General features: G+C 53.5%; 1 protein-coding gene across 3 annotated transcripts in view; it reads left to right on the forward strand.

Moving 5' to 3' along the window:
• The window catches only part of LOC142917815 (uncharacterized), a 32,184-nt gene extending 23,139 nt beyond the window's left edge, over positions 1-9,045 (forward strand). For all 3 annotated transcript variants that reach the window (XM_076062177.1, XM_076062178.1, XM_076062179.1), the window contains 5 exons: positions 2,543-2,635; positions 3,688-3,799; positions 4,900-5,066; positions 5,955-6,227; positions 8,282-9,045. In XM_076062177.1, coding sequence (XP_075918292.1) covers positions 2,543-2,635; positions 3,688-3,799; positions 4,900-5,066; positions 5,955-6,227; positions 8,282-8,442 — 806 coding nt within the window. In that variant the 3' untranslated portion in view covers positions 8,443-9,045. The remainder of the gene's footprint in view (positions 1-2,542; positions 2,636-3,687; positions 3,800-4,899; positions 5,067-5,954; positions 6,228-8,281) is intronic.
• Positions 9,046-13,615: the final 4,570 nt, after the last annotated feature.

The raw sequence follows: 13,615 nt of genomic DNA on the forward strand, positions 1-13,615 counted from the left end.
CTCACACTACTCACACAGAGACCCACACACTACTCACACAGAGACCCACACACTACTCACACAGAGACCCACGCACTACTAACAGAGAGACCCACAGACTACTCACACAGAGACCCACGCACTACTAATAGAGAGACCCACACACTACTCACACAGAGACCCACGCACTACTAACAGAGAGACCCACAGATTACTCACACAGAGACCCACACTCACACAGAGACCCACAGACTACTCACACAGAGTCCCACGCACTACTAACAGAGAGACCCACACACTACTCACGCAAAGACCCACACACTACTAACAGAGAGACCCACACACTACTCACACAGAGACCCACACACTACTCACACAGAGACCCGCACACTACTCACATAGAGAAGCACAGACTACTCACTCAGAGACCCACACACTACTCACAGAGAGACCCACACACTACTCACACAGAGACCCACACACTACTCACATAGAGACCCACACACTACTCACACAGAGACACACACACTACTCACATAGAGACCCACACACTACTCACACAGAGACCCACACACTACTCACACAGAGACCCACACACTACTCACAGAGAGACCCACACACTACTCACATAGAGACCCACAGATTACTCACACAGAGACCCACAGACTACTCACACAGAGACCCACAGACTACTCACACAGAGGCCCACACACTACTCACACAGAGACCCACATACTACTCACACAGTAGACCCACAGACTACTCACACAGAGACCCACAGACTACTCACACAGAGACCCTCACACTACTCACAGAGAGACCCACAGACTACTCACAGAGAGACCCACACACTACTCACTCAGAGACCCACGCACTACTCACACAGAGACCCTCACACTACTCACACAGAGACCCACACACTACTCACACAGAGACCCTCACACTACTCACACAGAGACCCACACACTACTCACACAGAGACCCACACACTACTCACAGAGAGACCCACACACTACTCACACAGAGACACACACACTACTCACTCAGAGACCCATGCACTACTAACAGAGAGACCCACACACTACTCACACAGAGACCCACAGACTACTCACACAGAGACCCACACACTACTCACACAGAGACCCACACACTACTCACATAGAGACCCACAGACTACTCACACAGAGACCCACACACTACTCACACAGAGACCCACACACTACTAACAGAGAGACCCACAGACTACTCACACAGAGACCCACGCACTACTAACAAAGAGACCCGCAAACTACTCACACAGAGAGCCACGCACTACTAACAGAGAGACCCACACACTACTCACACAGAGACCCACGCACTACTAACAGAGAGACCCACACACTACTCACACAGAGACCCACAAACTACTCACACAGAGACCCACACACTACTCACATAGAGAAGCACAGACTACTCACTCAGAGACCCACACACTACTCACACAGAGAGACCCACACACTACTCACACAGAGACCCACGCACTACTAACAGAGAGACCCACACACTACTCACACAGAGACCCACAAACTACTCACACAGAGACCCACACACTACTCACATAGAGAAGCACAGACTACTCACTCAGAGACCCACACACTACTCACACAGAGAGACCCACACACTACTCACACAGAGACCCACACACTACTCACACAGAGACCCACAGACTACTCACACAGAGACCCACGCACTACTCACACAGAGACCCACACACTACTCACACAGAGACCCACACACTACTAACAGAGAGACCCACACACTACTCACACAGAGACCCACACACTACTCACATAGAGAAGCACAGACTACTCACTCAGAGACCCACACTCTACTCACAGAGAGACCCACACTCTACTCACACAGAGACCCAGTCACTATTCACAGAGAGACCCACACACTACTCACACAGAGACCCACAAACTACTCACACAGAGACCCACACACTACTCACATAGAGAAGCACAGACTACTCACTCAGAGACCCACACACTACTCACACAGAGAGACCTACACACTACTCACACATAGACCCACACACTACTCACACAGAGACCCACAGACTACTCACACAGAGACCCACGCACTACTCACACAGAGACCCACACACTACTCACACAGAGACCCACACACTACTCACACGGAGACCCAAACACTACTCACAGAGAGACCCACACACTACTCACACAGAGACCCACACACTACTCACACAGAGACCCACAGACTACTCACACAGAGACCCACACACTACTCACACAGAGACCCACACACTACTCACACAGAGACCCAGACACTACTCACAGAGAGACCCACACACTACTCACACAGAGACCCACACACTACTCACACAGAGACCCACAGACTACTCACACAGAGACCCACACTCACACAGAGACCCACAGACTACTCACACAGAGAGACCCACACACTACTCACACAGAGAGACCCACACACTACTCACACAGAGAGACCCACACACTACTCACACAGAGACCCTACTAACACTCTGCTGTATTTTCGCCCGCAGCTGCGGTTATCATCTCTGGCCACGTACGGTACCAAAGAAGCTCAAATCTGGCGAATGCAGCAAAGCAGCAACCTCCGGACACACGACGGAAAGGTGCACGGTTGCGACATCACACACACACGTACAGGGCCCAGTTGAGTACGCGGTTTGTTAAGGTGCAGCACTGCAAGTACTTGCTCGTGCCCCTGTTGGCGGAAGGAGGAATAGGAGGGAGGAGGATGAGGAGGGGGAGCAGGAGGGGGAGGAGGATGAGGAGGATGAGGGGGAGGAGGTAGAGGAGGATGAGGAGGATGAGGAGGAGGAGGATGAGGAGGAGGGGGAGGAGGATGAGGAGGATGAGGAGGAGGAGGGGGAGGAGGATAAGGAGGAGGTCCTTCACTGCACAGAGGGCTGTAGGTAGCTCCCCTCTAGGCAGGTGCACGTTGGACCCCACTCCTCCACCACGCCAGCCAAACCTCTTGAAGTGCCCCACACTTCACCCCCACCACGTGCCACCCGCCTAGACGGGAAGCACCGCGGTGAGCTCACTCCCACCGCCGGGTGGACAACAACGGAGTCGTCGCTCACGACCCGCGACCCCGGCGTGACCCCCCCACGAAGACCCCCGGGGGCCGGGCTGGCGTCCCCTCGTTAGGAAAACTAAAACTGCGAAAAACTTTGTTTTTGTGTTTGACCGGCAGGTAAGGGCCCCACCGAGCTACGTGGCGCTTTTTCACCGGCGACCGGGCCGTCGCCGTCGTCAGCGCGAGTGGACATTTTTCGTTTTGCGGCCCAAACGCTTTGAAACGCGCGACGTCGATTCTGAGCGCGGCGCACGGGGAGAGACGCCCGGAAGGACCCGGAGAAAGAAATCCACGCGACCGCCACGGTGACGAGAGGCCAACGCGAGAAACCACCACTCCGAGCCGCAGAACCTCGCAGGCGAGAGGGAGAGAGAGAGAGGGTTCTGAAAATCGATTTTTTTATATTTTTTTTAAAAACCCACTTTGTGCGAATCGCCTTCTACGACCCCCCCCCCCTCCACGACTCGTAGGAGGGACGCGGCAGCCCCCCGACGTCCCGGAGCGACCCCACCACCCCCCCCCCCCTCGGGAGCGACCTCTGCCCGCGCGCTGTCTCTGCCCCCCCACCACCGCCTCACACAGCCAGCGCCCCGCAGATGCTGTCGGAGCCAGACAGGATGTACAGGGCGAGAGAGGGAGAGGCGGTGTACATGGAGTGCTCGGTGTTGGCGTGGCCGCCCGCCACCATCCTGTGGTGAGACCGAACGCCGCACCTGAGCGTCCGTCCCTCTCCGCCTCTCCTCTCGCTCTCCGCTCGCTGGAGACTCTTTTTGTTTATTTCACCGCCTGATGCCCACCGAGCCGTGCAGCTGTTTTTCAGAAGCTACCCGGGCCATGTCGCAAACGACGGCCCTGACGACGAAGAGGCTCCTCGTTCGTTCGGCACGCCGTCACCGCGCCTCGACACTCCCTGTCGCGAGGGCTGTACGTGCCCTGAACTTCTTTCGCACCCTACGTGGCCAACCGTGCTAATCTGTGCCTCCGTGGAGCTGGGTGTCCGTGGGTCTCTCTGTATGTGTACGTGCCCTGAACTTCTTTCGCACCCTACGTGGCCAACCGTGCTAATCAGAGGCACGGGAGCTGAGTCTGTTTTGTGAATGCCGCCAGCGGGTTTGCATGGCTGGCTACGTACGGAGCGAAAGAAGTTCAACATAGAACACTCCCATAGACTTCAATGTTAAAGGCTCCCATAGACTTCAATATTAAAGGCTCCCATAGACTTCAATGTTAAAGGCTCCCATAGACTTCAATGTTAAAGGCTCCCATAGACTTCAATGTTAAAGGCTCCCATAGACTTCAATGTTAAAGGCTCCCATAGACTTCAGTGTTAAAGGCTCCCATAGACTTCAATGTTGAAGGCTCCCGTAGACTTCAATGTTAAAGGCTCCCATAGACTTCAATGTTAAAGGCTCCCATAGACTTCAATGTTAAAGGCTCCCATAGACTTCAATGTTAAAGATTCCCATAGACTTCAATGTTAAAGGCTCCCATAGGCTTCAATGTTAAAGGCTCCCATAGGCTAACATTTATAATTTCGCGCGCGCGGGGCGGGGTTGGGCGACTGTCGATGGCCGCCACACGGACGTGGCTCAGAGCGAGAGAGCGAGAGGGGCACTCAACGCGGCGGAGGGCCGCGTGAACCTCGCCGCTCCAACGTCCCGCGGGACGTTCGCCTCCGCGTCTCCCGAAGCCGCCGACCCCGGATCTCAAAACCCCCGACGGCATCGCCGTCAAACCTCAACGGTTCACGCCCCCCGCCTGCCCCCCCCCCCATGCCTTCCCGCGCACCGCCAGGTTCAGGAACTACCGGAGCTTGAATGTTGAGGGCGAGCGCTTCCAGATCTTCGAGAACGGCACCCTTCACATCGTGGACTTGCGGCGCGAGGACACGGACACTTACACCTGCTTCGCCACCAACAACCTGAACACCGGCCAGCTGCGGGCGCACCTCTCCGTCGAAGGTGAGCAAAGTCGCCGCCGGCAACAAACCCGTCGGCCGGAATCCCTCTCCGATCCGGCGCCGAGCCGTTAACCGCCGCCGCACCGCAACCGCCGCCATCGAAGATGAAGATCCCCCACCGTGTAGCCCAGGGGTGGGCAAATGTTTTGACTCGCGGGCCACAGTGGATTCTAAAATTTGACAGAGGGGCCGGGCCAGGAACAGATGGATGGAGTGTTTGTGTGAACTAAATATAAATGACGTGTTAAAAATCATTACGTGAAAGGATTTGGCCTTTAACAGGTAGCAAAGCATTTATTTGCAAGGCAATTTAACAAATTGCACGAACATGAACAATACAAAAACATGTCGAAACGTGACTGATCAAACATCGTGAAAACAGCGCCGTCTAATGGGGAAACGGGGGCATTACAGGAGAAAGGTCAAATTTAATTTAATAATAATAATATTTGGACAAGTTCGGCGGGCCAGATTAAAAAGCCCAACGGGCCCTAGAAGGCCCGGGGGCCGTACTTTGCCCACGTCTGGTGTAGCCTCAACAGGCCGCAGGGGCAAGTGCTGTTAGCAAGTAGCACCTGTGAAGGCCGGCACGGCGCACGAGGGGGTGGGTGGCCAGCGCCACACCCGACCGCCTTTGTCTCCCCGGTGCTGGCGATGTTCGCAACACACCGCGCCGGGTGCTCGTTTGAGGCCGAGTCGACCTAGGGGAGGCCCAATACCGGTTCAGATAATCGTCACCGCATGTTGGTGGACGTGAGCGGGAATCGAACTCGGGTTCGGCCGGGTTCGTAGCGCGGCGTAGCGCGGCGTAGATCGCTACACCCGCCGCCGCCGCCACCACCACCACCATTAACTACCACCACCATCACCCCCACAACCACCCCCACAGTGGCGTCGGACGGTGAGGAGGACGAGGAGGAGGACGAGGAGGGGGCCGAGGAGGAGGACGAGGAGGAGGACGAGCAGGAGGAGGAGGACGAGGACAAGGAGGACGAGGAGGAGGATGAGGAGGAGGACGAGGAGGACGAGGAGGACGAGGGCCAGGACGATGGCAAGGAGGCCTCTACGTCCTCGCCATCGGCCCCCAACGCCGGTAGCGGCCGTGACGGCGGTGCTGACGAGGGCGAAGATGACGACGACGAGCTGTTAGCTACCTCGCCAGGTACGCGGGAGGGCGGCGGCTTGGATCGTCTGACCACCCTGACGATGCAAATGGCCCTGGTCAGCCCAATGAGGTCGGCGGCGCGGAAAGTCCTGGGTTTAAAAAAAACTGGGTTTCTGGCCACTCCGTGAATCTCCATTGGCTGCTCGGGTTCCAAAGTGCTTGCCCCATTCATGTTTGGATTCAATGTTAAAGGCTCCCATAGACTTCAATGTTAAAGGCTCCCATAGACTTCAATGTTAAAGGCTCCCATAGACTTCAATGTTAAAGTCTCCCATAGACTTCAATGTTAAAGGCTCCCAAAGACTTCAATGTTAAAGGCTCCCATAGACTTCAATGTTAAAGGCTCCCATAGACTTCAATGTTACAGGCTCCCATAGACTTCAATGTTAAAGGCTCCCACAGACTTCAATGTTAAAGGCTCCCACAGACTTCAATGTTAAAGGCTCCCAAAGACTTCAATGTTAAAGGCTCCCATAGACTTCAATGTTAAAGGCTCCCATAGACTTCAATGTTACAGGCTCCCATAGACTTCAATGTTAAAGGCTCCCACAGACTTCAATGTTAAAGGCTCCCACAGACTTCAATGTTAAAGGCTCCCATAGACTTCAATGTTAAAGGCTCCCACAGACTTCAATGTTAAAGGCTCCCATAGACTTCAATGTAAAAGCCTCCCATAGACTTCAATGTTACAGGCTCCCATAGACTTCAATGTTAAAGGCTCCCATAGACTTCAATGTTAAAGGCTCCCACAGACTTTAATGTTAAAGGCTCCCATAGACTTCAATGTTAAAGGCTCCCACAGACTTCAATGTTAAAGGCTCCCACAGACTTCAATGTTAAAGGCTCCCATAGACTTCAATGTTAAAGGCTCCCACAGACTTCAATGTTAAAGGCTCCCATAGACTTCAATGTTAAAGGCTCCCATAGACTCACGGAGGTGCACACATCGAGGGCAGTCAACCAATTTGCGGTCAAACGGAGATAAAAGAACACTTTGACATTAAAAATATTCTCAGCATCGCAACTCTGGGCAGGGGTTTGCTGTTTTGGCAAAGAGCGTTGTTGACACGCGGGGGGTGGTGGTGGTGGTACACCGCTCACCGCAGAGGAGTTACAATCGGGCACCCGACGTCGATGATGTGACAGTCGGCGTTTTAATTTCCCAAATAGTTTTAAACGTAGTGTGATGGATCGTCTCTCTGAATGAGTGATTGGGTGGGTGGGTGAGTGGCTGAGTGAACAAGTGAGGAAGAGGTTTCAGTCTCAACTAACAACAACCTCCAACAAATCTTCCATCCCCTAGGAGGTGGTGGCGGTGGTGGTGTTGGTGGTGGTGTTGGTGGTGTTGGTGGTGTTGGTGGTGTTAGTGGTGTTGGTGGTGTTGGTGGTGTTGGTGTTCGTGGTGTTGGTGGTGTTGGTGGTGTTGGGGGTGTTGGTGGTGTTGGTGGTGATGGTGGTGTTGGTGGTGTTGGTGGTGGTGGTGGTGTTGGTGGTGGTGGGGTTGGTGGTGTTGGTGGTGTTGGTGGTGGTGGTGTTGGTGGTGTTGGTGGTGGTGGTGTTGGTGGTGATGGTGGTGTTGGTGGTGGTGTTGGGGGTGTTTGTGGTGGTGTTGGTGGTGTTGGTGGTGGTGGTGTTGGTGGTGATGGTGGTGTTGGTGGTGTTGGTGGTGGTGTTGGTGGTGGTGGTGTTGGTGGTGTTGGTGGTGTTGGTGGTGGTGTTGGTGGTGGTGTTGGTGGTGTTGGTGGTGATGGTGGTGTTCGTGGTGGTGTTGGTGGTGTTGGTGGTGATGGTGTAGGTGGTGTTGGTGGTGTTGGTGGTGTTGGTGGTGGTGGTGTTGGTGGTGTTGGTGGTGGTGTTGGTGGTGTTGGTGGTGTTGGTGGTGGTGGTGTTGGTGGTGTTGGTGGTGTTGATGTTGGTGGTGTTGGTGATGTTGGTGGTGGTGGAGATGGAGGAGGAGGCGGAGGGTTGTAAGAGGCCCCCCGGTACTCGTACATCGCTCTCATCGTAGCGATGGCGACTGACGTCTCGTTTCTCCGCTTGCCCCTTTGCAGCGGCGACGACGTCATCAGCAGCGGCGACGACGTCAGCGGCGACGACGTCAGCGGGGCGGGCGTCCGCCACCAGCAAGGCGTCTTGCTGCCCCGGTGCCGCTTGGCCCACGGCGCTTCTGCTCGCGCTGGTGCCGTCGTTGGCGCGCGGCGGCGACGTCTAGAAGGAAGCTTTTCTTTCTCGCTCTCGCAAAAATCTTTACGATTTGCGATGCCCCGTTGCGTTCCGACATCGTTTCTCGTTTCCACGCATTCACGTTGTCCCGAGTTTTATTCGGGGAAAAAAGTAACTCGCCGTGTGCCCGCGACGTCTCGCGGAGAGCCGTCTTGCGTGACGATTTTAAACGCGAGTTGCGACTGAGTCATGCCCTGAAGTTGTTCCGTGCTGCTGCTGCTGCCGTGCTGAAGACGTAATGATAAAGGCGCCAAGTTAGCTGTTGCTGCTGTTGTTGACACAAATGTTGCCGTTGTTGATGGTCCAGCTGAGGCAGGGAGAAGCTGCCTTAGTCTTGCGGGGCGAACGCTGTTGTGGATCTGGTGGGGGGGGGGGGGGGGGGCGCTGTGGTGCTCTGTGAGTGATGTACAGCAAAGGGAGACTAGAGTCTTGTGCGTCCGTCTCGTCTCACACGCTTAGGTGAGGACATCACTGATTAAGAATATTATTTTGTTACCAGGTTAAGAAGGGCCCACAACTGGGGCCTATCGTTGGCTTCCGATTTCACCGATTTTCCTCGAGTCGAAATAAAAACATCTGATTGTGAATATAACAGCACGAGCTTTAACTACCCGGCTTCGCCCGGGACTTGGATTCACCACGTCCGGCCGCCTTTGTCTCCCGATGTTCACACCACAACATTTACACGTTTGAGGCTGAGTCGACCTAGGGGAGGCCCAGGACCGGTTGAAATAATCGTCACCGGTGGTGGCCGTGAGCGGGAATCGAACTCGGGTCGCCGGGTTCGTAGCGCAGCGTAGCGCTAACCACTACACTACCGCTCCCCCCCCCACACACAGACACACACAGACACACACACAGCCACACACAGACACACAGACACACACAGACACACACAGACACACACACAGACACACACAGACACACACACAGACACACACAGACACACAGACACACACACAGACACACAGACAACGCTAACCGCTACACTACAATGCGTTACGCTTCCACGTGCGCGGGTCACGTGACAGATTTGATGTCACAGCTCACTTGCCGTGCAAAAAATAAATGCATTATTGAGCTCCCCCCCCCCCCTAAAATAGAAGCTAAAAGTGTATTTTTATAATGTTTGCACGGTGTACAGTCTGGAAAGTACCCACATGGCAAATTTAAAGTTTGTTGCATGTCGGGAAGTACGCTAAACATTTTGAACAGACACACATAATCACAACTTTGCCTTTTATATATCTGGAGATAAGGGAAACTACCGTTCGCAAACTATCACGGTTTGAAAGAGACGCTTAACGACGCCTCGGTGGTGTTTAAAGAAGTTGTTACCACGTAAAATCTCCACATTCTATGGGGAGCAAAATAAACATCATGCTCCAGTTTAAATGCCCCGACCACCCGTGAGATCACCACGGAGCTTAGGCCAAGTTCGCTGACAGGTCACGGGACAGACCCAGATGCCATGGGTTGACTCACTTGAGACAATTGGCAGATGCATCACAGTACACATCCACACCCACCCTCCCACTCACCCACCAACCGATTCACCCACCCTTTCACTCACTTACCCACTCACCTACCCAGCCACTCATCTACTCATCCAGTCATTCGCCCACTCACCTACCCACCCACCCACTCATCTACCCATCCAGTCATTCGCCCACTCACTCACCTATCCACCCACTCACCTACCCACCCACTCACCTACCCACCTACTCACCTACCAACCCACCCACTCATCTACCCATCCAGTCATTCGCCCACTCACTCACCTACCCACCCACTCATCTACCCACCCACTCACCTACCTACCCACTCACTCACCTACCCACTCGCTCACCTACCCACTCACTCACCTACCCACCCACCTACCCACCCACTCACCTACCCATCCACTCACCTACCTACCCAGTCATTCGCCCACTCACCTACCCATCCACTCACCTACCCACCCTGTCATTCGCCCACACACCTACCCATCCACTCACCTACCCACCCACTCACCCACCCACTCACCTACCCACTCACCTACCCACCCACTCACCTACCCATCCAGTCATTCGCCCACTCACCCCACACCACACCGCACCGTTTGAACCTCTTCCTCCTGCGCTGATACGAGCCGTCATCAAAGATGTTCGCAGCCGCCGGGTCCACAACCCAGTGATTGCTTCTGCCCGGCCGGCCCGGCCTTCTGGGCACTTTAACGAAGCAGTCTTCAAACGTGAGGCAGCGACGGACAGAGTTTCCCCGCTTCTTGTCATTGTTCTGATAGAAGGGGAAGTTCTCAGTAATGAAGCGACGGATGTCCCTCGCTGTCAGGCGCCCCTCGGCCGGGATGACAATTGCCATTGTGGTGCCACAACAGAGAAGCCGCTCCGTCGAAACCGGGGCAGTCGCTGTGCTGCTGCGACCGAGAAGCCACCTGGCTCCCATCACAGCACTTCCCCTGCCCCCCCCCCCACCTAAACACACACACTCAAGTAGGGCCTCATGGGGAGGGGGGGGGCACCTGCCCTGAGTTGTTACCCGAGAGGCCCCCTCGTGGGGGTGCTCCACGGTTTCTCAGGGTTAGGGAATTGGCAGGCACCCCCCCCCCCCAGGCCAAATGGCACTGCGGCGCCGTGGCTTAACTTAGAATTAAATGACCATGGAGAACTCGCTGAGAACTGCAGTGAGGAGATGCCTAGGACACACGCGGACCAGCAGACAGGTGGGGAGCGGGGCAGCGCGGGTTAAGCGTCTCTACCCATGGTGCACCGCGGGTTAGCGTCTCTACCCATGATGCACCGTGGATTAACGGCCCTACCTATGAGGCACCGCGAATTAACGGCCCTACCCATGATGCACCGCGGATTAACGGCCCTACCCATGATGCACCGCGAATTAACGGCCTGACCCGTGATGCACCGCGGATGGGCGGTGTGAGGGCTTTGAAAGGAGGATAAAAAGGGACGCTTTGGGGAAGCACGGGGAGAGAAAATAGAGGGCAGACAGGTCGATTAAGTATCAGGCAGTAGCGAGATAGGTTAGACCTGTCCTGCTGGTCCGTACTGACACGCACAGTCTAGTTCGTTTATTCGTGGGGAATAAACCGTCCGTAGGGTATAAACCGTATCGTGTTGTCTCTGTGAGTACGGAGGGGCGGTGCGTGGTGTGGCGAGCCTGCCCGCGGTGATTCTTTTGTTTGCGCGTGAGTGAGTAATTTTACCCACGTGTTTACGCTCGCACGGGTGAGTCCACTCGGGGCTTGACACGCATGCCGGGGCAGCAGCAACGTGCTATCGCCCTGGGAATTAAAGTACGGGTCCTTCGATCATTAAATGCACTCGTGCGTAGTGTGGTGAGCCTCTGCATTGTGTGGTACTGGTTGCACTTCGCCCGCGCCAGTACGGGGACGTGCAGGAGCAGCGGCGCTCACGGCACACGCCGCGCGTTCCGGGAATTGCGCAGCGCGGCCTAATTAGTTGCTTCCGACCGGCTGCGAAGGTAAATGAAACAAGATTACACAATTCAAGTACGCGATGCTGCTGGCGGTGGTTACCGCGTGAGTAGAGCTGCGCCGTGAGGTACACGGGTACCCACGGGCATAATCATACAACGGGTGTTGTAGTTGTGGTAGTGGTATGAATTTAACGGGGGAGTCGGGGGCCAACGGCCCCGACAATTCGGTGATGGCGGGGGACGGTAGCCCCCACAAATGCATTTTTCTGTTTCCACCACCATAACCACAACCTTATTAATGTGTGAACAACAGATCAATGTTGGTGAACTGATATACATGGGTTATCTCCACTGTAATGAAGGTGAGTGGTGCTGTTCAACAAAGCTGTAAGTATATTTGTACAACCACTATACTGCAGTCTTTTTTCGGGGAGACTGGTTCCCATTAAGTGAAAAATGGATCTCCCCTTCTCACGCATCAAATTAGAGCAGAAATGTAAATATACACACACAGCAGATTGAGCAGTTGCTAACGTTCATCATCCATATTTCATTAGAATATTTACCCAGGAAAGCACCACCGAGACTGAAGACTACGTGCATAGATAAAAATGAATGCTCTTACAGACACCACAGTGCTGCCCTGCAAGTCGGGAGTGCAGAGTTTTACGATCTCTGCGTGATCCATAACTCAAAGAGTTGCTGTGTAAGAGGAGTGTGGGCACCGTACTCCGCTGATGAAAAAAGAGCTCCATCCTCTGCTTTCACAGATACCATTAAAACATTAACCTTGTTTATATAAAGTGTTTTAGAAATGCTTGACAAGTTTCTTCACTTCCTGGGAAAACTGTTAGAAAGTTCACAGACCTTCAATAATGCACACCATACATTTCATCAATGTGGTATACTTTCATAAAACATATATTTGAGCTTATTTCCATTCACATTAATGAATGGCATCTCGGCTTAAATAAAATTAACGTTATGCACACTTGAAGGTCAGAAGCTGTATTCCTGTATAAGCATGTTTGAATGCAAAATGCAACCTATATGTTAACCTTATCCAGAAACACAAATCAAAGTGTCACCATTGTCAAATATACATTTGACGGCTCTCATCTGAGCTTGAGGGTGGAAATTATACATTTATTGGCAGGCACCGGCCTCTGCATAGAATGACTCTTCTATTTAGGATGTATAGCAAGGTTTGCTACGTACTGTGCGAAAGAAGTTCAACATACACACATGAGGATTACAATAATAATAAGAATAACGCGAATGAATTTGTCCAGAATAGCCTCCTTGAGTCTCGAGATATTCGTGTCGAGAATACTGCCATTGGGATGCTGTGATGACGGTGATAGGCGCCTGCAAACGTGGGAGGAGGAGCACCCGGAGAAGATTCCTGACCTTCACGCTTCAGGGTCGCCCCTTCTTCATATTTCACCGTCACTCGTGGCCACGTAGCGAAGCGTTTTTTCTGGATTTTGTTGTTATTCTGTCTCTCACTGTTCAAATAAACCTACCATTAAAATTATAGACTGATCATTTCTTTGTCATGGGGCTAACGTACAAAATCAGCAGGGGATCAAATACTTTTTTCCCTCACTGTAGACTCAACACTACCATAGACACAACACTACCACCCATAGACTCAACACTACCATAGACACAACACTACCATAGACTCAACACTACCACCCATAGAC

The sequence above is a fragment of the Petromyzon marinus genome, unplaced genomic scaffold (assembly GCF_048934315.1).
Source record: "Petromyzon marinus isolate PM22_M1 ecotype Great Lakes invasive population unplaced genomic scaffold, UKy_Petmar_22M1.pri1.0 PM_G_Scaffold_53, whole genome shotgun sequence".
NCBI classification, from domain to species: Eukaryota; Metazoa; Chordata; class Hyperoartia; order Petromyzontiformes; family Petromyzontidae; genus Petromyzon; species Petromyzon marinus.